General features: G+C 51.5%; 9 protein-coding genes and 1 non-coding gene across 10 annotated transcripts; 5 read left to right on the top strand and 5 right to left on the bottom strand.

Moving 5' to 3' along the window:
• Nucleotides 1–3,759: 3,759 nt before the first annotated feature.
• Nucleotides 3,760–5,410, top strand: BDZ99DRAFT_455260 (uncharacterized protein; the record flags this gene model as incomplete). The annotated part of the gene is made up of 3 exons (XM_033718435.1): nucleotides 3,760–4,377; nucleotides 4,432–5,089; nucleotides 5,181–5,410. The coding sequence occupies 3 exons, from the start codon at nucleotides 3,760–3,762 to the stop codon at nucleotides 5,381–5,383; spliced, it is 1,479 nt and encodes a 492-aa protein (XP_033569081.1). The 3' UTR covers nucleotides 5,384–5,410.
• A 538-nt stretch (nucleotides 5,411–5,948) lies between these two features.
• BDZ99DRAFT_402048 (uncharacterized protein) lies at nucleotides 5,949–6,767 on the top strand (the record flags this gene model as incomplete). Its single annotated transcript, XM_033716269.1, has 2 exons — nucleotides 5,949–6,302; nucleotides 6,333–6,767. 2 exons carry the CDS (start codon nucleotides 5,949–5,951, stop codon nucleotides 6,765–6,767), a joined length of 789 nt encoding a protein of 262 aa, XP_033569080.1.
• A 734-nt stretch (nucleotides 6,768–7,501) lies between these two features.
• BDZ99DRAFT_492279 (uncharacterized protein) lies at nucleotides 7,502–8,708 on the top strand (the record flags this gene model as incomplete). Its single annotated transcript, XM_033723153.1, has 4 exons — nucleotides 7,502–7,767; nucleotides 7,822–8,008; nucleotides 8,066–8,308; nucleotides 8,367–8,708. The coding sequence occupies 4 exons, from the start codon at nucleotides 7,502–7,504 to the stop codon at nucleotides 8,706–8,708; spliced, it is 1,038 nt and encodes a 345-aa protein (XP_033569079.1).
• Nucleotides 8,709–9,024: 316 nt separating this feature from the next.
• Nucleotides 9,025–10,882, top strand: BDZ99DRAFT_483133 (uncharacterized protein; the record flags this gene model as incomplete). The annotated part of the gene is made up of 3 exons (XM_033722552.1): nucleotides 9,025–9,859; nucleotides 9,916–10,149; nucleotides 10,398–10,882. 3 exons carry the CDS (start codon nucleotides 9,025–9,027, stop codon nucleotides 10,880–10,882), a joined length of 1,554 nt encoding a protein of 517 aa, XP_033569078.1.
• Nucleotides 10,883–11,040: 158 nt separating this feature from the next.
• BDZ99DRAFT_t86 lies at nucleotides 11,041–11,128 on the bottom strand. The gene has a single exon. It is a non-coding gene; the product is annotated as a tRNA-Tyr (tRNA).
• A 1,052-nt stretch (nucleotides 11,129–12,180) lies between these two features.
• On the bottom strand, nucleotides 12,181–14,268 carry BDZ99DRAFT_209814 (uncharacterized protein). The gene has a single exon (XM_033713327.1). The coding sequence runs from the start codon at nucleotides 14,042–14,044 to the stop codon at nucleotides 12,560–12,562; it is 1,485 nt and encodes a 494-aa protein (XP_033569077.1). The 5' UTR covers nucleotides 14,045–14,268; the 3' UTR covers nucleotides 12,181–12,559.
• Nucleotides 14,269–14,768: 500 nt separating this feature from the next.
• On the bottom strand, nucleotides 14,769–15,782 carry BDZ99DRAFT_209799 (uncharacterized protein). The gene is made up of 2 exons (XM_033713326.1): nucleotides 15,068–15,782; nucleotides 14,769–15,017 (listed from the first exon to the last, which is right to left on the bottom strand). Exons 1-2 carry the CDS (start codon nucleotides 15,399–15,401, stop codon nucleotides 14,842–14,844), a joined length of 510 nt encoding a protein of 169 aa, XP_033569076.1. The 5' UTR covers nucleotides 15,402–15,782; the 3' UTR covers nucleotides 14,769–14,841.
• BDZ99DRAFT_483131 (HET-domain-containing protein) lies at nucleotides 15,425–16,683 on the bottom strand (the record flags this gene model as incomplete). Its single annotated transcript, XM_033722551.1, has 2 exons — nucleotides 15,425–16,011; nucleotides 16,266–16,683. The coding sequence occupies 2 exons, from the start codon at nucleotides 16,681–16,683 to the stop codon at nucleotides 15,425–15,427; spliced, it is 1,005 nt and encodes a 334-aa protein (XP_033569075.1).
• A 2,563-nt stretch (nucleotides 16,684–19,246) lies between these two features.
• Nucleotides 19,247–19,930, top strand: BDZ99DRAFT_483130 (uncharacterized protein; the record flags this gene model as incomplete). Its single annotated transcript, XM_033722550.1, has 2 exons — nucleotides 19,247–19,297; nucleotides 19,439–19,930. The coding sequence occupies 2 exons, from the start codon at nucleotides 19,247–19,249 to the stop codon at nucleotides 19,928–19,930; spliced, it is 543 nt and encodes a 180-aa protein (XP_033569074.1).
• A 1,633-nt stretch (nucleotides 19,931–21,563) lies between these two features.
• On the bottom strand, nucleotides 21,564–23,309 carry BDZ99DRAFT_469149 (uncharacterized protein). The gene is made up of 9 exons (XM_033721433.1): nucleotides 23,275–23,309; nucleotides 23,092–23,099; nucleotides 22,735–22,760; nucleotides 22,650–22,679; nucleotides 22,444–22,458; nucleotides 22,331–22,392; nucleotides 22,179–22,273; nucleotides 22,059–22,125; nucleotides 21,564–22,001 (listed from the first exon to the last, which is right to left on the bottom strand). Coding segments are annotated over exons 1-9 (411 nt in total). The 5' UTR covers nucleotides 23,277–23,309; the 3' UTR covers nucleotides 21,564–21,895.
• Nucleotides 23,310–23,481: the final 172 nt, after the last annotated feature.

The raw sequence follows: 23,481 nt of genomic DNA, 5'->3' as shown, positions 1-23,481 counted from the left end.
CTCGTGTGTAATGAGACTGAGATCGATGGACGCAGGGTGTTGCTCTCTGGTTGAGAGGGCCTCCCCCGCACCGTTCGGTGTTGAGGGTTCTGCTGGCCCGCCGCTCAGCCAGCCCTGTTGCATGCCCCACTGCTCGGGCCACCCGTAGATTATTTCCCCGACGGCACTAACACCGGGATGAGAGTTCCGCCAGGTCTTTGTCGTTCCGTCCTCTACAGCATACCTTTTCTGGGCTAATGTTGAGCTAGTTTAAAGATTGATTGGTTAGGAGGCTGCTATACCCCCTTAAAGGCGTCCGGAAATGCTACCTTACACGGTAATTTTGTGGCTTGGTTTTAGCGCTGGGTCACCAGACGTGAGTATATGCTGTACTCCTCTTTAATCCTCAGTGTCTCTCTGCTCCACGCTCCAGTCTTTTCTAAACTACCGATTATTGATATTCATGGATCATTACTGCTTATTGTACGGCCATCTTTTGCATCGTCCCTCTAAGCGCGTCGCCCGTCTCGCGTCGTCGCGATAACATGTGCACTGTGGCCAGCAATAATCCGTAGACGCCGACGCAATAACAGTCTCGAACAACAAACAAACAAGTCCTCAGACATCCTTAGAGACTCTACTTTCGCCCTGTATGCCCAGCACCTCGCCGGGCTGCGACTCTAGCAGCATCCCGTGCCCGCACACTTCTCCCTTAACGTTCAAGCCCGCCGTCATCCACGGATGGCTCGCCTACGATAATCTGTTCACCCGCCGACGCAACAATACTCTCCAACGACAACAATCGAGTCCTCAGGCATCCCTTCACTCCCCATTCTCTCTCCGCACCCTCAGCTGCAACTATAGCAGCATCACTCCGCCATCATTCGCGGATGGCTCGTCGACCAGCCAGCCTCGCCTCGCCCGCCTCGTCCGTCCCAAAATTGCTCCCGTAGTTCCAATCCCATTGGCACCACAACTTATATGACGTCAACCGCTCTAGTCTACGCATACGGATATGAATCGTCGGTCGCCATGGCGGAAGGACAGCAAGGAACAATAGCCCTAGACTGTGGAAGTTCAGCGCAGGGAAACTGACATCTTATCGGACGAGGGGTATGTGGAGGAGAATGCTACTTCGGAAGATAACACGACAACGCTATAGCTAATAAGGTGAGGTCGACAGTATTTGGTATTGGTCGACCTAGCTACCGCTGGATCTGGCTACATTCTCCGCATTCCGCATTCCAGACAACGTCGCCTAGTCTAGCTCGTACACCAACGCGCTCTGCGAAAAAATTCGATAGAACTGTTTCGGTATAGTTGGTAGTCGGCGCATAGACCCTCGAAAACAATGGATAACTGAACTAACATCATTGTTTCAGAGTGTCTTTCGAAGTATTTTTCGCTTCTACGGTAGCCACGTCCAGTGTATTCTAAGCAAGCACGCTGCCGTACATATGTACTACAAACTCGCTGAGGATAAGATGGCATATCAGTGGCAAGCTCCCGAAGTAATACGAGAGAGAGCTGACGCCGCAGTTCAGAAATATATACTCAGAGGCTTTCACTCCACGAGGGCACCCAAGGATGAAGACACATGGACTTTCCGTGCTGCCCTTGGCGATGACTCTTGTTTTATCGTGCTGGACAACAATAGTAATTATATCCCTTCTCTTTCTCTGCTCGAAGAACTTGAGTGGAGCCACAATGGTAATACAATCCGTCCTTATGCGGGGCCGGCCACAAGAGAAGCCCGACACGAGCTGCTGTATTTTGGAGTTGTCAACAGGGTATGATATCTAAGTAACTTTAGCGTTGTTGACATTAGATTTCTTCGTGCGGTAGAACATATGCATGGTTTAGAATGGACTGCTGTCTGTATTTCGAGCAGTTGAACAATCATTCATCTCTATATACACTCACCTTAACCTTACATCGCCTCACTACGTGTGCAACTTTCCTGCGCTCTGGTATCCAGTATACCACATTCAGTTCGTTCTTTTTGGAGCCTCCATTCTCCTCAATTTGGCATTTCTTTAGTCAACTCATGGTCGACGTGGCTAGTACAGCGCGCTTGGTTGGGTTGAACCAAACATTGTTCACTTTGCAGCAAAGAAAACAAAAAGGAAAAGGCAATTTATGCGTATGATGGCTTCAGGCAATACTCTTGGCACAGCCTTGGTCTCGCAATCTGCCCTTTTGCGAAGCGACGACACTGTGGCTAGTGATGAGCCCGATGGCGCAACAGCAAGCGCAAGATAGTGGCCACTTCCGCTTTTGGGTTGAGCCCAATCTAGCTCCCAGGAACTCTTGTTGTGGTTCCCTGGTGTAGAGTTACTTCGGTTCCTGGATCCTGCTAGTCTAATTTTCCTGCGGATGTGCGCCAGTAATCCTTGAACAACTAACTGCCAAGAGCAGTCCGATTGAGTCACTCTTGGCGGATCGCGCCTCCTGCTCCAGTCTGCGTCGCGACCTGCAACCTCTTTCTTCATCTACACACCCAAAAATCCAATGCCTCTCCTGCGACGGTGCGGGAGGTGGGACTAAAGGATGGTACGCACGGTCCGCATGGCAGTTGAGGTCTGGCGATTGAGTGCTTGGAGACAGTGACTGCACCACACTGCGCCAGGAAGGCAGCAGGTCTCTTAGTCATAATTGTGGCTAAATTAAAGCTGAAGCTGACAAGGAAAGACCTGCATTGAGCATGGCAGGGGTCATGTGGAATGAACTCCAAACGGTACATCGGCCTGTCTGTTCAGATATTACATAACGATACCACCATATCCGCTTTTGTCGCTGCTACTTGCCGCATGTACCGACCTCCGTGGCGGAAATGCACTTTGCACCGCGTGCATAACTGTTAGTGGCCTAGATGTAGAGTAGAAAGGATCGCATACTTAAAAGAATCGATCGTCTGATTTTTCAGCTAGTGACAGGACGGAATGGCGTTGTTGTGGCAGATATAGTATTGCAGGTCCACAGCACGTTGAATGAAAATCAAGCGATAAGACGCCAAACATTGTGTAATTTTGGGTGAAAGCTGCGCTATAACTACATTACTCGCTATGTATAATTCTACTAATGCTTCGATAGAAAGAACAGTGTATAGGCGGGCCCTAGATTGTTTGGAAGCCAAAGTACATCCGACTTCTTTCGGCACACAGGGGTTTTCGCCACCCAGAGGGGGAGGTCAATCTAGTCATAGTCGATCGCTGCTTACGTTCAGTTCTACTGGAGTGTGCAGTATGCGTCCCGCATGGGGTTTTCAGGTGTACGGACAAGAAAAGTGACGAAATCCTCAAAACGAGAAGGAGGATTTGTTCCCGCAAGGGTTTGGTCCACGACGCCACCATCGGCATCTCTCAGCTCAATCTCCATCTTCCGCTCAGCTTCGTCTTCAGCTCGCAACATGCTGACAGCTTAACTTTACACAGACCTGTCTTGCGAGATCTTATATTTAATCATCGAATGAGTTCACGTAAGCTGCGAGATGCGGCGTCTCCGACCGTGGATGGACCTGTTGCTCAGGGCTGCGCTGTCGACTCAAGGTTCCTAATGCTTGTCCCCAGCGAGGCTGAAGCGGCCTAAATCGATTTATGGGTTATACGGGCCCCTGTGATATAAAAACTCCAGCATCAGAAAGATACTTAACCAACAGAGAAAGCAGCGATAATGCTTGTACCTTCTTATTCATTATCTCCATCCAGTCTCGTCGCGCACCCTTCCTTTTGCAACATCACTTTCAATTCGCCACGTTCATTTTCTCATATACTTTCAAACATGAGGTCTCTTTCATTGATCATCTTGCCATCTCTACTCTATCTCCTATCTACATTAACATCCGTTGCCGCCGTCACAGTCGACTACAAAAACTACAAAACCTCAAAAGGCGACAAACTTCCCAACTTTAGCTATGCTGGCTACCATGCCTCCGAGAAATCCCTACCCGCATCCAATAGCAAAGTAACCAAAACGCTCAGTCCAGGTAGCGGTGACCAAACCGCCGCCATCCAAGCCGCACTTGACTCCGTCTGGAAGGCTGGCGGCGGCGTCGTTGCGCTCAAAGCGGGCAAATACGCCATTACCCCCGGCCTGGTGATCCGCAACTACACGACTCTCCGAGGAGCTGGGGTTGGTAAAACGATCCTGAACGTGAAGAGTCTGTCGGGAGATGTGATCACTATCGGTGACCAGACGGGAAAAGGAAAGGCGATCAAAACAGCGTTGATCACAGACAGCTACATAGCTGCAGGCACAGGTACAGTGCATGTCGTGGATGCATCTGGGTTTGCAGTTGGTCAGGAAGTCATGGTGCAGAGGCAGGTTACGAAATCGTGGATCGCAGAGCTGGGAATGAATGCGCTCGTGAGGAGCGGGAAGATACAGACTTGGATCAAAGTACGCATAACCCATCAATACTTCCGATAGACACGGACTAACCTCCCCTCCCAGCCCGGCACCCTTGTGCAACAACCCCGAAAGATCGCCTCGATCCACGGCAAAGCCATCTCCGTCGACGTCCCCTTCACCGACTCCCTCATCCCCGCCTGGTCCCCCCAACTCGTCGCCTACACGCCTCCATCCCAGCCCTCCGAAATCGGCCTCGAGTCACTCAGTCTCACCCTCTCTCCCAGCTGCTCCGGCCGCATTCTCAGTGACACCACTTGCACCGCCAACGCCCTCCTCATCGGCACCTGGTCGACTGACAGCTGGATCCGCGACCTTGCACTCACAGGCTTCAACAACTTTATCACAGTCGCTTACAATGCCTCCCGCATCACTCTGTCGAACATAGCCATGCACCGAGATGGCGCGACGGACAATGGTGCGGGGTACGCGCTCGACGTGTCGCTCGATGGAAGCCAGGTGCTTGTTGAGAACTGCAGTACGCAAGGCGCGGCGGACTCGCGGTCGTATTCTGTAGCAACGAAGGCGCTGACGCCGGGGCCGAATGCGGTGTTGAACTACGTCCACGAGCAGGCTGTTGAAAGCATCGAGCCGCACATGCGGTGGGCGCATGGGCTGCTGGTTGAGAACCAGGAGGGTGGGGCGCTGAGTTTGAGGAACAGAGCGACGGCGGGCACTGGGCATGGGTGGACAGTTAATAACGGTGAGTCGACATTTTTTCCATGATGTCCGCACAGAATGCGTCGATGTCCATGTGTTCGGGTTAGGAAATGAAGAACTGACAAGCTACGCAGCTGTTGGCTGGAACGTGAACGCAAAGAAACTGGATATCGAGTCCCCCGCCGGCGGCCAGAACTACTGCTTCGGCTGCATCGGGACGCCCGTGAGCGGAAATAATGGGACGTATGTGAGTACTTGCACTCACGTCGAGCCAAAGAGTTTGTTTGCGGCGCAGCTGGCGGATAGGGGGTTTGATGCTTCGAAGCTGGGTATTTGAAGACGAAGGAGTAGAAGTAAAAGATGCAACGCCGCAGATGGCTGGCTACACGGCTGAGCATGCAACTCTTTTTCTTTTTTTTTCAATAGCTATATAAGAAGCTTTTCCGTCTACAGTATAAAGATTCGGTCGGTACGACTGCGTTCTAGGCCTTCAACAGTGGCAACTGCGCGAATTGCTGAGTCAGCAGTACGTACACCTTGCCCCCCAAACCGCGAGATATCCACGACCACTGAAGTAACCTAGCGACGCCTCGTCACCATCGCCAGTGCCCGTCGCTGGTCGAGTTTAGGCTAGAAGCCGATTCCTGGAGCGGAAGCCTTCGCCCGCAAGAGACTTGGCCACCGTCCCGGAGTCGGCCTTTTGATGTTCCGTGAGTGCTCTTGGCAACGTGGCTGTAATGACCACGCTGCCAGTCAATCCCACGCAAAAGTAACACAGTGCCCACTTTCGCTTTCGTAAGTATACGTCCGCTTTTTATCGTGATAGCTTTGAGATGCAGAAAATAACTCGATGAATCCAAGAGCTCTTTGCGCTCAAAAGCTTTCCACCGACTCACCTAGCTATGGAACCGACAGACACGCTTTTATCTCTCGATATGAGCCCACACGATTGCTACTACCGATTCCGAAGAGACTTCAACTACATCAGTACCGTTATATACGTTCACGTCCGAGACCTCGGTATCATCCCACAAGATTGCCAGACTTATGGACCTGACGTGATCAAAGAACTGGGAAAGGCTGTAGAAGTCTGGAATCAACAATGGACAACATTAACAGTGTTTAGAAGGGATGGCAAGATTCAATGGTTGCAAGACGACTGGAAGCCTCACTCTCTTCCACCCCATGTGGTTCTGAAGGATGTTCCTTGCGTGAATGTTCTTGATCTAAATGTCGAACGATTGCTGAAGAATCGTGTGTCTTAGGTACGTTATGGACAGCGGTAGATCTTCAAGAATTGTCCTTTTGAATTTGAGCTTGAATATATGGTCAGGGAATTGAGGGCCTATAACATGCTTAGGGAAAGAGGGTGCACTCTGATTCCCACCATATCTGCATATGTTTTCGAAAGAAGTGATAATCAGATCATCGGTTTCATTTGTGAGGAGTTCAAAGGAGACTTTGCTGGGCCCGACAATTACGCAGAATGTAAGCGTAGCCTTCTTCAACTTCACTCGTACGGCCTCATTCATGGAGATTTAAACAAGTTCAATATCATCATCACTGCGAATGGCCCTCGATTTTTCGATCTTGAGAAATCAATATTCGATTCCGATATTGGCCTCTCAGAACATGAGTTTTCACGCCTGCAAGAAGAAGAACTGAATGGACTAGAAAAGGCTTTGCGTGATGAAGAGGGTTGGGGAAAGCCCTGGCTCTGAGAGACAGGCTCATCGCGATTTCAGAGAACCCCCCGTCGCCATCGAGCTCCTCTTCAGCACCTCCATCGCTCAAAAGCACTCCTCCTTGTTGATTATCAGCCCCCCCGAAGCCTCTCCCTGATACTGACCGGTTCGGGCGAGTGCGCTGCTGCGTAGGAAAATGTCTGCGAGGTCGCTCCAATTGGCGCGTTGAGCTCCTAGCATCTGGTTGGACCGCGGTGGTCCCGCAGTGGTCGGCCGGGGGGGTGCAATTAAAGTCATCTCAGTCAATTAGCCCGCTTTAATCCCTGATACAGTGCACGTGATACGCTGGAGAACGAAGCTCGGCAAGGGTCACTTTCTGGGCCCTATTTAGAAGTAGTGGGACGAGGGAACCAGAAATAGGGCCCACGAAGCTGGCGAAAATAGTTTAGCTCTTGATATTGCCACCACAAACAGGGAGGGTGGTCCGCTCCGGCCACAGCCTTGTGGGCGTCTAGCTTTTGAGGGAATAAGAATATTGAAGAATTGGGGTGGTTGGCTCTGCGACCAGCGCAGGGTTGTGACGGTCAAGCACAGCCGCATGCATCAACCACAGTTCCCTCTAGTGATGCTTGGCAATGAAGAGCCAAAGGCGGGTTAGCGTGACACGGTTGCTGAGTCAACTGAGGCGTCAGGAACTTCGGACAACTGTTCTCGCGATCACCACCGTTCAACGTCGCAATGCAGGTCCACCTGTGGCTAGATACATTTCTATGTCTTCCTCACAGACTCCTTTGAAAGAACTTATCACGCCGCCTTCAAGCCTCATAGACGCACCTTTGACACCTCCACCAACGAACGAGAAAGCCTTCACCCAAGTTCCCCGAGTCATCGCGCTTTTCAAGGATATTCAAGCCGGAAGACACACCAAGCAACACCCGTGGATAGAATTTCAACTTGCTCGTGGAGAGTACGATGAGATAGAGCGTCAGCTTAGGCGAGACGAGCCGCTATTTGGATACGTTAAAGACAAGATACGGTGTGTGCGCTCGAGGATTGATAGGAACAGCAGCTAACGATGGGGATCACACAGATATGATTACTACGGAGGAAGCCATCGGCTTGTCGTTCGGATGCCGACGGGCGTACATGAGCTCTTTATTGATGGTGTCGAGGACGCGATTCGAAGTCAACTGAAAGCGATTCGCAGCGGATCAGATAGGGCAGCTCTCTTTGCGCAGAAGGTGCGGCCAGCCCGATCAACCGAGATATCTTTTCCAGTCGATGATGCTCCGCCTAGCACAAAGTCGAAACACGAGCCGGACACTTCTTTCTAGCATGACGATGCACAATACCCTGGCGTTATAATCGAAGTCGCATATTCGCAGAAGAAGAGGTTGAGCCGGCTAGTTGAAGACTATCTTCTGGACTCGGATGCCAGTGTGCAGGTTGTTGTGGGTCTGGATATTGAATATGGCAAAGAGGGGTCGCGCAAGGCGACATTGTTGGTGTGGAGAGCTCAAATAGCCCATACTACTAATGGAGATGAGCTAAGAGTGGTTCGAGAAATCGCGGATGAAGTATGTCCTGTTATGAGACAGTATCGTCACGTCTTTGATTCCTGACATTTCTGCACAGGCGTTCCGGGACGATCAAGGACATCCTACTAATCATCCAGGTCTACGACTTCAATTATCCGACTTTGCTTGCGAAGAGCTTACACAAGATGCGATTAGAGGCGAAGATCGTGAGATAACCGTGTCTAGTCTGGAGCTTTGTCAATACATTGCTGTTGCAGAAGACAAGATCCGGCGGCAGAGAGCCCTTGCCAGGCACTCTATTCTCCCCGGAGTCAAGAAGCGCAAAAGATCAGAGACACCGCCAGAGAGGATGGCTTCTGATGATGAAGCGAAGTTTGCTAAGCAGGAGGAGAGGGCAGCCAAGCGTATGGCGGACTATGACCCTGATTATGAGGCATGAGGTAACGTCCCTCCCTGCGTAGCGAGACACCCTCCGTGCCGAGACAGATAAGGGGTACTTTAACTTTAAGTAATCATGACAGTGTAATTTAATTGTAGTGGCTGACAGATCTGTGGCTATGCAGACGCCCGGAACACCTAAAAATCCGACTCCGGATGCATTGCCAGCTCAGCATATCCGGAGGCAGCAACATAGCTTGACCAATAAAGTCTCAAGGTCATGCACATCTTGACGGCGATTCATTGATTAGCCTCCAATACATTTTTAACCTTGATAGTTAACCAAACCGTCTCCAACGCACCCGGCACACTGAAACATGGGCAAGTCTGGACGTTACTTCTTTCGGTGTTTTTCGAATAGCAGCGCTGGTGGTCTTATCTCCGGCAAAGGCTGCAGAGGTAGACGACTCTCAGAAACCGACCTCCATTCTGAATACGTTAATCACGTGCTACTACGCGCGACGGTCCCAACTGCCCTGATCTCCGTAAGTAGCCGCATCATCGATACTCTTCGACGGGCTTTCAACAAATTATATGAAGATGAGGAGAGCCCCGACCAGATCTGGATCACTTTTATCTATGTACCCGATACAGATAAGGATGTCTATCATCATGCGGAAGATCTGGCCAAGAAATGGAATTATCCAGACAACGGGAAACTCCGATACGAGTATATCTTCACATGGGAGATCCCAGAAAAATATCTTATCCACAAAGTCTCTGTTGAGACTCTCATAAAACGCGGACTCGATATGAAAGGATACCTTTTGAACGGTGCACTTCCACGTACATCGATACTTCGGCAAGAAGTTGTGAGAAAAATCCTTGACCCATCCAATGGTGGATATGATATTGGCTTGAGCTTAGGATTTCTTGCTCGTTGCTTTGGAGCCCGTGCGCCTATACGGCTTTATACGATTGGTGGCTCGCGGATTCTGATTTCTTCGACGCGTATGAAGAACATCGTGCTTGGGCTTCGCAAATTGAGGAGGATATGGAAAGAGAATAGGATTTCTGGCGTGATGCATTATGCGATGAGTTCATGGACGGTGACATTGATATTGAGAGATACAGGAGAGATGAGCAGCGACTTCAAGCCAAACAAGATCAGGTCGATACAGAGATGGAAAATGCTGTCATTAGGCTGGGCTTGTAATCAGAACTTGCTAGGGTTATTGATAGTAGTAAGGCGCAACTCCTAGCATAAGATCACCCTTATACTTCAACGCTGTCCTATATTATCCGCGCCACTGGGGCCCTCCATGGCGCTGGCTCTAGCTCTGGCTTTGGTATTGGCGCCCTCATCCACGTCACTTCAGTCTCAGGGCCTGGCACATCCTCCTCTAGCGCAGGACTCTTGCGGTTACGACCGTGTTTTGCCTTCGAGGTGTGGCCGTCAAAATGCGGCGCCGTTGTACCTTCCCGTCGTGCCCCTCGTCGTTGTGCGTTGTCGTGACCGCCATGCCAATGGTATAGACGTGAGTATGCCTCTAACCCATCCAAGGAATGCAGATTGTCGAAGTTAAGCCTTTATTAAACATCCCCAGCATGATAGCGTAATTAGACTCATTCCATTCCCCGAAACAGGAGCAGCACTGCGTTGCTCGCTACGAATCATTCACGTTCTTGACCAGATTCTTGACTTTTCTCCAATGAGAGGTTGACAAGTTACTTGATCACGGTTTTACAGCAGTAGCGGCGAGGAAGTGTCGACCCCTAAAGATCCACTTGAGAGTTCCTATCCTGGTGCCGTTTAGTAGCAATAACTCCTCTCACCCGTCTCTTCTCCTCCGAGTCTACATTGGCAACCTTCCCGCACCAACTCAACACACGATCCTTGTGCCATCGAAAATGGCGAGAAAAAAGACCTCCCTTATGTTTCCATCGCTCCATCAGGACGTCGTAAACGCCGTCTCCGACAACATCACCTCAACGTGGTTCCACAAAAGCGATAGCGACATAGATTCCAACAACGATTACTCGACCCACGTCATGGGCAGGTTTATATGCAACAACAATACCTGTTCTACTGAAGGCTGGAGCAGCAAGATGGTGGCTACACTGATAAGAGGATATCCCAGTAATGGGTATACCGCTGTGATGTTCAATCAGCGTTGCAAGTCCTGCAAACAGCTAGGCACCTTAACAATAATGCTATTACCATACAAATTCTAGCCCCGGAGGCATTGGTCCGTATTTAACGCTAAAAAACGTAATAACCCTATTACTTACGTTATACATCCCCTAAACCCTCTATCTCTATCGAAGCCACCAAAAGAAGGTTCATGCATCTCCCCAGCCCAACCTACAAAAATTAAACAAACTCATGCAATGTCCGGCGCCGAGGATCGAACTCGGGTTTCCGGTTCATCCCGAGGTGGAGGACTACTACGGTGTTATGACCAACTAAACCACACCGGATTGGGGAGATGGTGGGCAAAAAGAGATAGAAAAGCTTGATTCCTTAGACGGCCGGAGTCTTCGATAGTTGCAGAAGGAAAGATTTGTGAGAGGCTACCTCGATATAGAACACGGTTCCTATACTTAGCCCTCACAGTTCTACGGTACGGCTTAGTAAGCTTCCACACACACAGAGTATATATACGGCGTACGTAGCCTAGATAGATGCTCATCCAATACATCACTTACCTCGTTCAGTGCATTGTTTCACCTCCATCCTCAGTGAGTATTGAAACCGGCCGGTCATCTCCGCGGAACTGGATTAGACAAGCACGCAGGGCATGAAAAAGGTGGCACACTAATTCTAGGACGAACTGTCTCGGTCTCGTAGGTACACCTATCTGCCACTGCTTGGGATGCTTCAATAGATTTTCAGAAATCTGAACGGGATAGAAGCTCTTCACTCTGCGCTATGTGGAAACTTGCTGAAGCACCTCAAGCAGTGGTAGACAGATGCACCTATATAACAGCGTGGTTGATGAATGTAAGAGAAAGTGGCAGTCTATAAATCCGTGAGTTATATATATACTATTTCCATGCTCGTGCTCGTGTACGCTGATTTAGCACCGCTTGAGGTCCTCCAGTATGCTATTGTCATTCATGAAATACCGTTTTTGGAAAGCCTGATAGCTCTCTGGGCCACCTCAGACGGTGTTGACCTGCTTGAGTGTGAGTGTGCCACTTTTTTCCTGTCCAGCGTGCCTGGGTCACATGATTGGTTCGCGCCGCTTGGGGCCCCCATACAGGTTTGTGAGAATCTAGACACGATGTAAAGGTTGATGTAAAGGGAATCAAGCTACCTTTTGACAGGCTGTCTACATACTAGCTAAGCCACTCCTTACAGCGGTATTCAACGATCATGATTCAAGCGTAAGTAATGGTATATCAGAGTAGCTAAAATCCTCAGCCCAATTCTTGATATTGAGCGAAATCCTGTGAGTACTTTGTCAGTACTTTTTGGGGCACCCCAATGGGCTTTAGAAGTTTGAACACAATGTAAAAGGTCGATGTAATAGAAATCAGGCTACCCTTTGACTAATCGTTTACCTACTACCCAGGGTTCTCCTGAAAGTGGTGTCGAGCGAGCAAAATTGCAGCCCAAGCAGTGGTGGTGTCTGCATATCCCCATACTTGGGATCTAGTACTGTACCCCGAAACGCTTCATCGCTAAAATGCACTACGTAAGCTTCCTAGAGACTACTGACTCTTTCCATCCCCGTCCATCGACTCTCAGTGACTTATCCCAGCACTACGACTATCACGGAACCAGGAGATGGTGGCCGCGTACGTGATGTATTATATGCCGATGCGCAGGAGAAAGAGGGGTCTAGACGAAGGCGATCCGATATATAACAGGTTTCTTCAGCCTGTCGTAGCCCTCGGTACTCTTCCCTACCAATGCCCCCTAGTCCGCGAAACGGTGACGCGGAAACTCCTCGAATGAAGCCAAGTCGACCCGGCATTCTCGAGGGCCCGCGGCAGGATACGCCTGGCCCGAGACCAGTTATCTTGAATAGCCTGCGCGAGTACCTGGATAATTTCCTGGTGGCCGTGCAGATCTACCGTGTGCACTGTCATTCTCACGTCGTACCCCTTGTTTCCCACCGTCTGGTCCTCTGCAGTGTCAGATACCCGGCGGTTAGCGGGTAACAGGCCATGCTCAGCAACCCTCGAAAGCGTCAGTGTCTTCAACATTTGTAGGCTTTGTAACTCTTCGAAGACTTCGAGCCACCGATCGTGCCGCGGCGGAGAGCCTGGAGAAGCCCTCGTGATGACGACGTTAGAGAATTTGATAGTCTTAGCGGTGCTCGATTGATGTTTGAGCAAACGTAGGAGGCTACCTAGGTCGACATGGATGTGATGAAGCTCGATAGTTGTCAAAAGGGGATAATTGCGCACGACAAACTGCCCAAAGACAAGGTCCGAAGGCCATCGCCGAGTCTGTGGCCATGGGTAGTACAGCTTGATCGAATTCAAAGACGACGCAACCTCTCCAAGTAGCTGGCTCACCCAAGACCAGTGTGATTGAAACATGCCGGGAGGTGTAGGCTGCTGCTGCCAACCGGGCGTCTCCAGCGTCAAGCGCCAAGTGCGAGTCAGGGCAGCATGTACGTCGGGATCGCTCAGTAGGAAAGGAACGACGCCTTGCATCCATGAAATTGGTCGGCGGATATGGAGATCTAGGGTGAGTTTCCGGCTCGCAATCCCAGGCAATGCCAGCACTTTGAACACAATCTCGAACGCGCGATACTGGGTGTCAAGATCGCAGAACATTTCTGCCCTTGAAGGGCAATGCTTTCCACCGAACACGCATAGCTTACGGAGCATATGCTCGATGCCCCAGCTCTGCACATAATCCAGATTACACTCACGCGATGTCGCATCTGCAGCCACGTAATGGCCCCCAATCCCAATGCTCTCCAAGTTCGGCAAGGACTTGAACGCCTTGGTCAGGATCTCGAGGTCGAGCCCATCACACTCCATTACCTCTTGTTCCTGAAGAAGCTTCTCATGCTCTACTTTCCTGAATCGACACGCCTCGTGGTGGAGGGAGGGTCCTGAGTTATCTGGCGCAAGTTCTGGATGAGAACGTAGCCTCTCTGGTCCAATGCCAACATGCCGGATGAAGCTGGACAGCTGCTTGTCCTTCGAGATTGCTTCCAGAGCCGCCAGGCTGTGTGGTGCGAGCATGAACTTCACGTGCTTAAAGTATCGTCGGCCGAAGGCTTTGAACGTATTGTTGTGTACCTTGCGGCAGCTGAGGCGAAAATTGAAGAAGTTGACGCTGTCGAGGTGATTATAGCTGAGGTAGTCGAGGATGTCCGCCGGAAGGTCTAGCAGTTGTGGGTCGGCCGTCGCTGCAGCCATTCTGGGCATCGGATGGTGGTGTCGGTTTTGAATGTGAGCTGTTGCACGGAAATAATCGGGTTGGTGATGTTCGATGTGTTGGTGTGATGGATTGTAGAGATAAGGAGGAGGATAGCATAGGAGTCAGGACTCCGATATTTATACTCGAAAATGGCGTGGTTTGCGACGATGGTGAATTAACGCTGAGTGCGTCACGTGCCGCTCGACGACCTGCTTTTACCGTAGAACGGCCGTCCAGATGATAGCATTACCACTCTTACTTTGATAATTGACCAGCTTGCTTGTAGCAGTGAAAGCTAGGACAGCTTTGCTTACAGGTTCCACGTCAATGGAAATCGTTGAGGGGTTGACATCACTCACTATCATAAGCTCCATACGCAGGACTGAAGGCGTCATGTCAGACGGAGTGGTGTATATCAGCATACCGTTACTAAGATAGCGAGAACGCGAATCTAAACGAAGCTATACAAGCGTTATGGTTTCCCTCTTATATCTCAGTGGGATAGGCGTCGTCCAAAGCTCCGGAGAGTCGTCTGCACCGAACGATGCAGAATCTGTCTCAGGCTCAGGGAAAACCATGAAGGAAAAACTGCCGATCCTTCGAAATTCGGTATCGCCAGTCCCGGTCTTCTGGAGGACCAGTCCACGCGCTATGCGGTAAGTCCGGTCGCGGTACAGAGAAGACTGATCAAAAGTTGCAATGGGCAATCCGAACCAGTCTTTCACTCGGCAGGGGCAGACGTGAGATGGTCTACATTTGAGTACGCTGGCATTTGTGTGACAGTTTTCGTGAGATAAAGATGTGGCTAAGAAGCCAGTAAGATTGATATAGCCGCCTCTGAGGGGCCCAAAAAGGTCGTCTTGGAGCGGGAAACCTCTACTTCATGAATTAATATTAGTGGGGTTCTCAGGTATAATTTTTCGCAGTCGCATGAATAAAGGATCGCCTGCGGATAGGGTGTCACCCATGACCAAGATGGATCTATGGTGAAATTAGCTGAGGGGCATCGCAAAGGTCGGAATCGGGCTTACGCTGCGCTTCACCACTCACACATGGCCTCTGTCGCCAGTCTCCGGGCGAAGAGCTACCAACATACATCTCCCAAGTCAGACCATGTATAAGGTCTCCTCTCCACAACCCGGCGAGGTAGTCATCTTTTGCTGCTTGGGAACCGAACGCGGAGTTAAGGTGCCGGAATGCGATGTATTTTGCAAGCCCAGCTATGGCTGCGAGCACATCTGATGTATAAGTCGGGTAGTAAAAGGTGTAGCTTTCAACGATAGACCGCCAAGTATCGTACAGCTCTTTGCGGTTCCTAGATGCATCGTTCACTGATGCCCAAATAGATTTGACCATGCGTGGCATTCTTGGAGTCCATTCCGGATACACTAAGTCTGGACACCCTGCAGGAAATGCCTCTGATGCTCGGAGCTCGCAGCATTCCCAGTACAACTAGTCGCTAAAATGGACAATTGGGGGCTCAGAAGCCGTTCTTGGAGGACCCGTCCTCGCGTGTTCAGCGTCGCGAGGGACAGAAAGGATAGCTCCGTCGTCTCAGTAAAGAAGTGGTAGGTCGTGCCTTTGATTTCTGTAGTCAGGATCGATTTCAAAAGAGGGGCTCCATCGATAAACAGAGTATCGGGATTCTCTCTTTCTCCGGCAGCGGTGGCTGCGAGATTACAGGCCGCCCCCTTGTATATTTCTCCCATCATGGCTGACTCTCTCCTCCAGTCGTCCACATCATCTTGGACGATACAGAGGGCATCGATCCATAGATATCTTATATCGAGCCGTCTTACGACAGTCACTGCATCAGCGAATGATCCTGCGACGCTCTCGGCAGGCACATGAGATCTCATGGATGCAACGTTGAAGCTAAGCAACTTCGGCATGTGCTCCCTACTCCACCTGTGGCTTAGGGTGACATGTTCGACTCGGATTCTGGCCGAAATCGTGGCGTAATATGAGTTTTGGACTGCTGGTTGAATTCCTTCCTCCAACGTTGATTAATCTCGTAGGCATTGTCCCCCGGTTGAGCTCGGAATAAGATCGACAAATGGTATAGTTTGATAAGCAGGATTGAAGGCAATTAATCAAGAAGTCCATTGACCTTGGGCTCCTGGTGAAACTACCTCCTGGGCAAATGGCATGAAGAAGAGAAGGTTGAAGCCGCTACTAGGGACATGTTATGAGCAGGGTATGGAGATAGATTTTCAGACCTCTACAAACCTAAGCTGGGGCAGTAGCAAACCATGAAACCAACAAGAACTTTATTCTCATCGTCAAGAACACTATATTCCAGCTTAGAATACTGTTCTGGGTCAGGGTATGCGCCAACTGCTCCGTCGAATCGGATGAATGTAGGCGTTCCATGCCGTATTGGAGTGCGCAATTTTGCGTCTGCACATCCCAATAGCAATGTGCAGAAATGACAACCACTATTATAGCTAGCGACTATGTCTGCGACAGACCGCGGAACTCTATATTGGGGTCCAACTGGGCGAATGCCTGGGTATGGGAGCGAGCTGAAGCTCTCCGGATGTTGTGTGCAGACGGAGCAAACATGCGATTGGACATGACTGTCGGTCTGTACTACCATCAAAGACTCATCATCGGTAGTGCCTGAGGAATATAAAAGGGAAGCCATTGTTCCGGTCTTCCTGAAAGTATAGTAGGAGATAAACTTGACTTCGCGCGAAGGGACAGCGCCGAGATGAAGGGAAGGGGGGTAAGTGGAACTAATACTGTCATGGCCCAGGCCGTACTATATGAGCCGGAGCACAAGGACTGATGTGGGACGATGGACGACACAGCACAACGATAAAGCAATCTAGCCAGAGCCGCTCGATGGCCGGAATTTCTGAATTCTGACCACTCTACAAAATCAAGGCGGCACCGCAAAAATCTAAAAAGAGACCAAGTGGTGATGGTGTAAAATATGGCCCAGTTAGACGATAAGATCCGGACCTACCTAGCGCAGCATGTAGCCAGTGAAATAGCATGGTAAGCTCCAAATATGGTTCGTGCTATTTAGTTGGCAGCGCACCGTCCTCGACTGGTATCCTGTATAGAGATTGCACTTGGCGCTTAACTTCATCGTGTAACAATAGGTACATGGCTCCCTAAGCCAGTCGCGATTAGTAAATCGCCTGGTATACTACCTTTGCATTTGCGCATGTAACAATTTCTCGACTCGGTTCTATCCGTGAAGTACTTTTTTTATGGGACTGACAGTAGGCATTAGTGATTCTTTGTAGTAATGGAATCAAGACGTCGCTTTGACCTCTTAATTGGGGGCCGCATAAAAGGAATTCCAAAAGCACAGAAGATAGACGCAGGCCCAAACAAGGCAAGGCGCTATCGGCTCTCTTCTTCGAGACAAAAGTGCAGCGATGATATCGCTCCCATCGATCCCTCGTATCCGATGCACGCCATCGAGTGACACATGAATGGCGCTGCGCGAGCGGAGAAGGCAGGGCGGAGATTCGCTGCGTTGTTTCCAGAAGGACGGATGGGACGAGGTGTTGAGTTCGCTTACATTATATGCAGGATCTCCAGGGTGCAGATGCATGGGGTCGGGTCCCCACTTTAAAGTGACATGGACTTTGCAAAAGGCGATGGTTGAGGAATGCGGCTGAGAAATGGCGCTGCTGTGTTCGTGAAGACGGAGGGCTCTTTGAGCAAGCAGGCGTGCCGGGAGATGAGTGCCTAAGGTCACGCTGCATACATGAGCTTCTACGCCGCTCTGGGGAACCCGCCGTCTGGCCCAGAAGGCGTACCTCGTACCTCCCACCTACCTTTGTAATGTGACGACAATTGCGCACGCCTCGCACGTGAAAGTACCCGTCCCAACGGAAGTGTGGCGTGAACAAGGCAGATGCATGAGTGGTGCAGCTGGCCTCTCAACGCCGGCCGAGCGCGCCGCCGTGTGTAACGTTGCCATCCCTCGGCATGCCGGGCCCGCCCAACGGCCGAGAGCGACACGCTGCCGCTCGCGATGTCGCCGGACGCGTCTCTATGAGGCATGTCGAGATATTCTTGAGCCGTCTGGGCACTCGGCGAACGTCGTAGCGAGCCGTCCCACCGTCGCCCCACTCGGCGTCATGAATCGGTGATGACGCCCGCAGGTCTGGGTCGGCAGGCGCCAGAGGAACCAGGGCGCTGCGCAAGATCGCCTTTCACATGGGAATCGCGACAATCTCTCCGACCTCACCACCGTTGGGGCCTTGTTGTCCTAGGTGACGACGCTGTCCCAGAACCGCTGGACGCCCGCCTGCGCCCATTGGCGCGGAGCCCTGCAGGCGCAATGGTGACTGCGTGCTGCAAGCTGCAAGCTGCACCCCTCATTTCGAAGACCCCAGGCGCCCAGGCAAAGCACACGGTTCTGCGGGGCGGCTTCCGTGCGGTGCTGTAAGACGCGAGAGGGCGTGGGGATGAGGCGGATGGCATGCTATCAGCTGGCCAGCAAGTTGATAGCAGTTTAGCAGCGTGGGCGTACGTAAGGGCCCCTTTCTGGGAAGCACCAAGGCTGAGGGAGGACTGGGGGCCCTTCGATTGGGCGGGAGGCAGTCGGTGAGGAGCACCGGCACGGGAGGCTCAGCCTTGCACGCGGATTGGCGGCGCTGAGGCAGCTTCGCAGTGCCTGTTCGTGTGAAGCCCGCAAGCGCCGCAGTGGCCCAGAGTCAAAGCCGGGCCGCCAGTGTCAAGTGTGGCAGCGCGGCCTGCTGGTGGTGTTGTTCGAGGCAAAGCCTTATCGTTCTGACGTTGCGGGCCCGAGCTTCCTTGATACTTTCACATGCACATGCAAGGAAGTTGGCGTCAAGTTGGCACCCCAAATCGTGAGACCGCCCAAGCCCACCAACCCATATTGTGCCCCTCGCACCCTCCACTTCTATTCCCACCAGACACCCTCCAGACTTTTCTGACCTCTACGCTCCCCGACCACTTCGCGCGAAAGCATCCACGGTGTGTTGCGTTCCTGCTGGTTGATTGCGGCAGCCCACTGACGCCGTTTTCGGACAGACAGCTCCAAATCTTCGCTCATACTGCGACCGACAGCCCGCATTCTATTTAAACCGTACGCCGCGCCTGCAGGGACCTTTTGAATCTTTTCCATCTTCCGCCCTCAGCATTCAGACTTATAAACACCCTTCTGACCTTATCGCCGTCACCAGACTCTCTTCATGCCCCACGCTGAAGAATCCTCCACCATGTCGACCCCATTGACCAACGGCGAGAAGCCGCACTCCAAAGTCATCTCTGTAAGTTCATATGCTCTTGCTTCCGTCCCGTACACCATCAGCCAGCATGGTGCCCGCCGTCTCCAGCCTCACCCGTCCCGCGCACCCCTCATCACACCACCACCCAACCCCTCGGATTCCTGCTGACCCCATCCCTCGCAGCACATCACCTCCTACCCCGTCGTCTCCGACTCCATCAGCACTTACAAGTCGAACCCATACGGCAAGAAGTCCATCGATCTCGCCAACACCGCCTACTCCAAGTTCGGCTCGCCCCTCCTACCATACCTCCAGACTCCTTACAGCTACGTCGCCCCGTACGTCGAGAAGGCCGACTCGTTCGCCGACAGCACTCTCTCTACCGTCGAATCAAAGTTCCCTATTGTCAAGGAAGACACCCAAAAAGTCAAGGGCACCATTGTCGACTTCGCTTTCTTCCCGCTACGTCTGGCTGGCTCAGGCAAGGACTACGTCTTCGGCACCTTCAACGACGAGTACAAGAAGACCGGTGGCGACGATGGCATCTTTAAGCTGGCCAAAGCCACCATCTCGACCGAGCTGAAGGTTGGCCACGACACATTGAACTACATCATCTCGTACTGGAACAAGGGCAAGGAGGTTGCCGCAGAGAAGAAGAACCAGGTTACGGAATAGAGTATAGCGAGAGAGTACAGCTGCTGTATCGAGTAATGGATGTTTCGTGGGGTAGTGTTGCGCTCATTGCATCTGTCACATAGGACCTTGGATGAATTTTCTATTCCCCGCTAGGACGTTTACTATATCTCCCTTCTTTTTTTTCTTCCACGAGTATTAGGATCATGTTATACCTCTGCTTTTATCGTCTCGTCTTCATTCTAGCGCGGGCTGTACACGACTCTTAGGGAAATAGACTGGTTTTATTCCACTTTCATTACACATGCTCCCGCAAATGGGACGTAGTTGAGGCCAGAAACCTAAACACTCTACCAAGTCCAAGAACAGATACGCTTGGAATCCCGAAAGCCCGTCAATACACCTCTGCGCCACCGTCCCTGGATCCCACTCAGATTTCCATGTCCTGAACTAGCGCCACCAGACTTTCACTTCCCCATACCTAATTTCTTCCACATTTTCACAGGTCAATTCTATAAGAGGCGAAGCCAGACCATGATATCACGTATAGGCTGAGAAAAACAAATAGGAGCCACTCCCATGTCTGAAACGTAAGTTAAGATTTTATCACATTCAAACTTAGTTGAACGTCGCCAAATATCGCACTCATTAGCAAACAGCGGCCTAACAATCTCCTACCCCTTCCCCATCCCGCTCCCCGCCATCTTCATTCCCATAGTCCCCTACATCTGCCGTCTTTCCCAGCTCCCTCGCCCTCCTCTTTTTCTTCCTTCAAAAAAAGCGCCGGCTTCTCTCTCTCTCTCTCTCTCTCTCTCTCTCTCCGGCCCTCGCCGTCTTCATTTACCGTAGCATCTTCATCGTCTACTGCTTGCCACCAAAACGATGAAGCAGGGAAATCTGCCAGTTCCGAGCCTAGAACCCACCCACCACCGGGGGGCAGAGGCATGACCTTGCCCCCCCCCCCCTTATTCCCCCTTCCCAACGCTCCCTGCTACTCCCCTCGACGCCGTGTTCAGTCTCATCAACCCGGCGCTACAAGATCCCCTGCGCCCCGCGCCCCCGGCGTTTCATCTGCGCGGGCCGTCGACGAGTGCCGCAGGTCTCGCACACGTCTGCGAGCGTGACCACAAAGCTCGGGACCGCTAGCGAACACCAGGAGAGGGGGGGCGGGGGCAGGCGGGATGCTAACGTGTGTGGGGGGTAGTCGTGATTTTGCGTACAAAAAATTGACGAGAAACCCACAAACGACCGCGATCTCGAGGGAACAGGAGTAGTGAGATTGAGATTGAGATTCGAGATGGAGACCGAGCAGCGGGGGAAAGCAGGAAGACGGCTGGGGAATGTTTCAGCAGAGAAGGTAGTCCGTGTCCTTTCATTGGGGGCTGACGAAGGCGGGAGAAGGGTGTTTTACTTGAAGTTTCCTGCAAACAAGGGCCGAAGATGAGGATGGGGTTTGGAAGACACAATGACGATCAGACAGGGATTGGAGGGGGGTTTTTCATTGGATAGGGGGATCGGGAATACGCTAAGTTTTCTCGACTGGAAAATGGAAGTAGTGGGTGCTGGGGAATGAGGCCATCTATAGCGGTTGGGTTGCCGTTTGGTGCGTGTAGATAGACAACAAGGAGGTCGCCGCGACCTGAGCTTTCAGAACAGGAATAGAAAAACAATGGATACGTCTGCAGCTGAAGAAAGTAGTGAAGATTACGGATCCGATGCCAACCTCCAGCACTCGAAAGGGCGGAGTATGTGTCTGAACATCAAATGAAGGAGGGGAGAAATCGGCGAAATAGTGAACACATGACAGCGCAGTGCACCATAACCAAAAAGGCAGCATACAAACAGTCAGAGATTCTCATCGAATTCATGCAATGACGCCGTTTTGTTCAACTGGCAAGATGAGGTAAAGGCTATGGCGAGTTGCCGTCAGGACAGCCTATCGATCCCACTCCCATTCCCAGAATTCCCGCTTTCGCTGCCATCCATCCGTGACATAAAGAGACACACTCAGAAACGCAGAGGCTGGAAGAACCACCTGTTCTTGCCGCTCGAGTACCGCTCCTCCAGCGCCTTCTTCACCGACTTCTTGGCCTCCTCGCGCTGGCTGACTTCCCTGTTGCACGATTAGTATCGCTGAGTTGGATTTCTCGGTGGCGGGTGCAGGACGTACTTGAAGGTATCTGTGGAGAGAACGCCCTTCAGCGACTCGAGTTCGAGAGTGTATCGCGTAGGCATGACTGTGATAGTATTAGTGATTGAACCGGTAGAAGGATTGGCGGGTGACGCGTACGGTGGTTGTAGTTGACCTGCTTGACGAATGGCTTGACCTTGCTTCGCTTCTCCTGTCGGGACTTGCTCATTCTACGGGTAACGCTGGATGGGTATCTATTTCAAATATGAGTTACTGGTAACGAGCTGCAGATTCGATCCCTAGATTCGTACCTCTCGATGCCTGCGACGAGCGCATGGGGGAAAGGGTGCGCCTTTGAGCCAGAGTCGAGGGTCTGTGGAAGTGTTAAATATGCGAGGCAGATAGAATTTCACGCTAACCATACCTGGATGATGACGACCTGTACTCAAGTTAGCGATGATTGTCTCCAAAATCTGAACTGAAGGGATAGGCGCGTGTATGTAGTAGGAAAACAGGGACGACGCCGCGGTGACTGATTCTCGAATGTTGACTGGCGTGAAAACGCCCCACAAGCCCCAAGTCTATGAAAACGCGGAGAGCAGAAGTGCTGAAAAAAGAGAGAATCCGTACCTTCTTTCCGGCATGGCGACCTCGGGTGACCTGTGTCCATAATGTCAAAATACTGTCCACTCTGAGAAGTTCTCATGCCACATACGATCGCAACCCGTCCTGTCTTGAGAACTGTAAAACCGTCAGCATTCTGTCTCTCTCGAGTCTTTGTCCCATTGCTAGCCCCGATCCTAATGCCGCTCCAGAACCAACAGCAACCGTTCGATTGAATTTCCGCGACCGATTCGAGAATTCCAGTTTGCCTTTGTCGTTTTGCGTCTGCCCCGAGGAGAACGTCATCCCAGGTCCAGCGCAGTTCCCATATCCATTTGCGAGTGGCTTTTGTCCGATCTTCGTGGCCTCTGGCGGTTCTCGTGCGGTCGATGTTCGGAGGGTCAATTGACGGTTGCGGGCTCTAGAGGGCATACTGGATCCAGGCGCTCGAGAAAGAGATTATACGTACATTTCACCCTGTAAGCAGAGAAAGTTAGCAGTCATCCTATCGGTAGAAGCAGCAAAGACCCATCAGGGAGCCCAGGAGTACAGCAGCGTCTGCGCGTGCCGTTCTTTAGGTATCCTCTTGGCCTCAGAGAGCGCCTCGTATATTCTTCGCGGCCAGAATAGGAGAGATGAATTGTGAACGTACATTTTGAATCGTCGACTGGGCGTGTGGTGTCGTCGGGGTGGTTTCGTCAGTCGCTGCGTCGATGGGCGGTCGCACTCTGCGAAATTCAAGAGTGCGGGCTCGTTCCGGAAAAACGAGCAAGCGACGCCGACTGCCAAGGCCTCTCATCGACCAATCACAGATAACAAAGCTGGGGAAGACTTCTTCTAGATGCTCTAAAGTTTATGG

Source organism: Mytilinidion resinicola (assembly GCF_010093595.1).
Source record: "Mytilinidion resinicola strain CBS 304.34 unplaced genomic scaffold BDZ99scaffold_34, whole genome shotgun sequence".
Taxonomy (NCBI): Eukaryota; Fungi; Ascomycota; class Dothideomycetes; order Mytilinidiales; family Mytilinidiaceae; genus Mytilinidion; species Mytilinidion resinicola.
The sequence above is the reverse complement of the archived record's forward strand: the minus strand, read 5'-3'. Positions and strand labels throughout refer to the sequence as shown.

What these genes read in the sequence shown, in the direction of transcription:
- BDZ99DRAFT_209814 (XM_033713327.1), bottom strand. Translation starts at nt 14,044, where the DNA reads ATGCCCAGAATGGCTGCAGCGACGGCCGACCCACAACTGCTAGACCTT.
- BDZ99DRAFT_209799 (XM_033713326.1), bottom strand. Translation starts at nt 15,401, where the DNA reads ATGCCACGCATGGTCAAATCTATTTGGGCATCAGTGAACGATGCATCT. An exon ending in TGTGAGTGGTGAAGCGCAGC is followed by an intron (nt 15,018 to 15,067) that starts GTAAGCCCGATT and finishes ATTTCACCATAG; the next exon opens with ATCCATCTTGGTCATGGGTG.
- BDZ99DRAFT_469149 (XM_033721433.1), bottom strand. An exon ending in CTCGTCGCAGGCATCGAGAG is followed by an intron (nt 22,274 to 22,330) that starts GTACGAATCTAG and finishes TATTTGAAATAG; the next exon opens with ATACCCATCCAGCGTTACCC. An exon ending in CTCTCCACAGATACCTTCAA is followed by an intron (nt 22,002 to 22,058) that starts GTACGTCCTGCA and finishes ATCGTGCAACAG; the next exon opens with GGAAGTCAGCCAGCGCGAGG.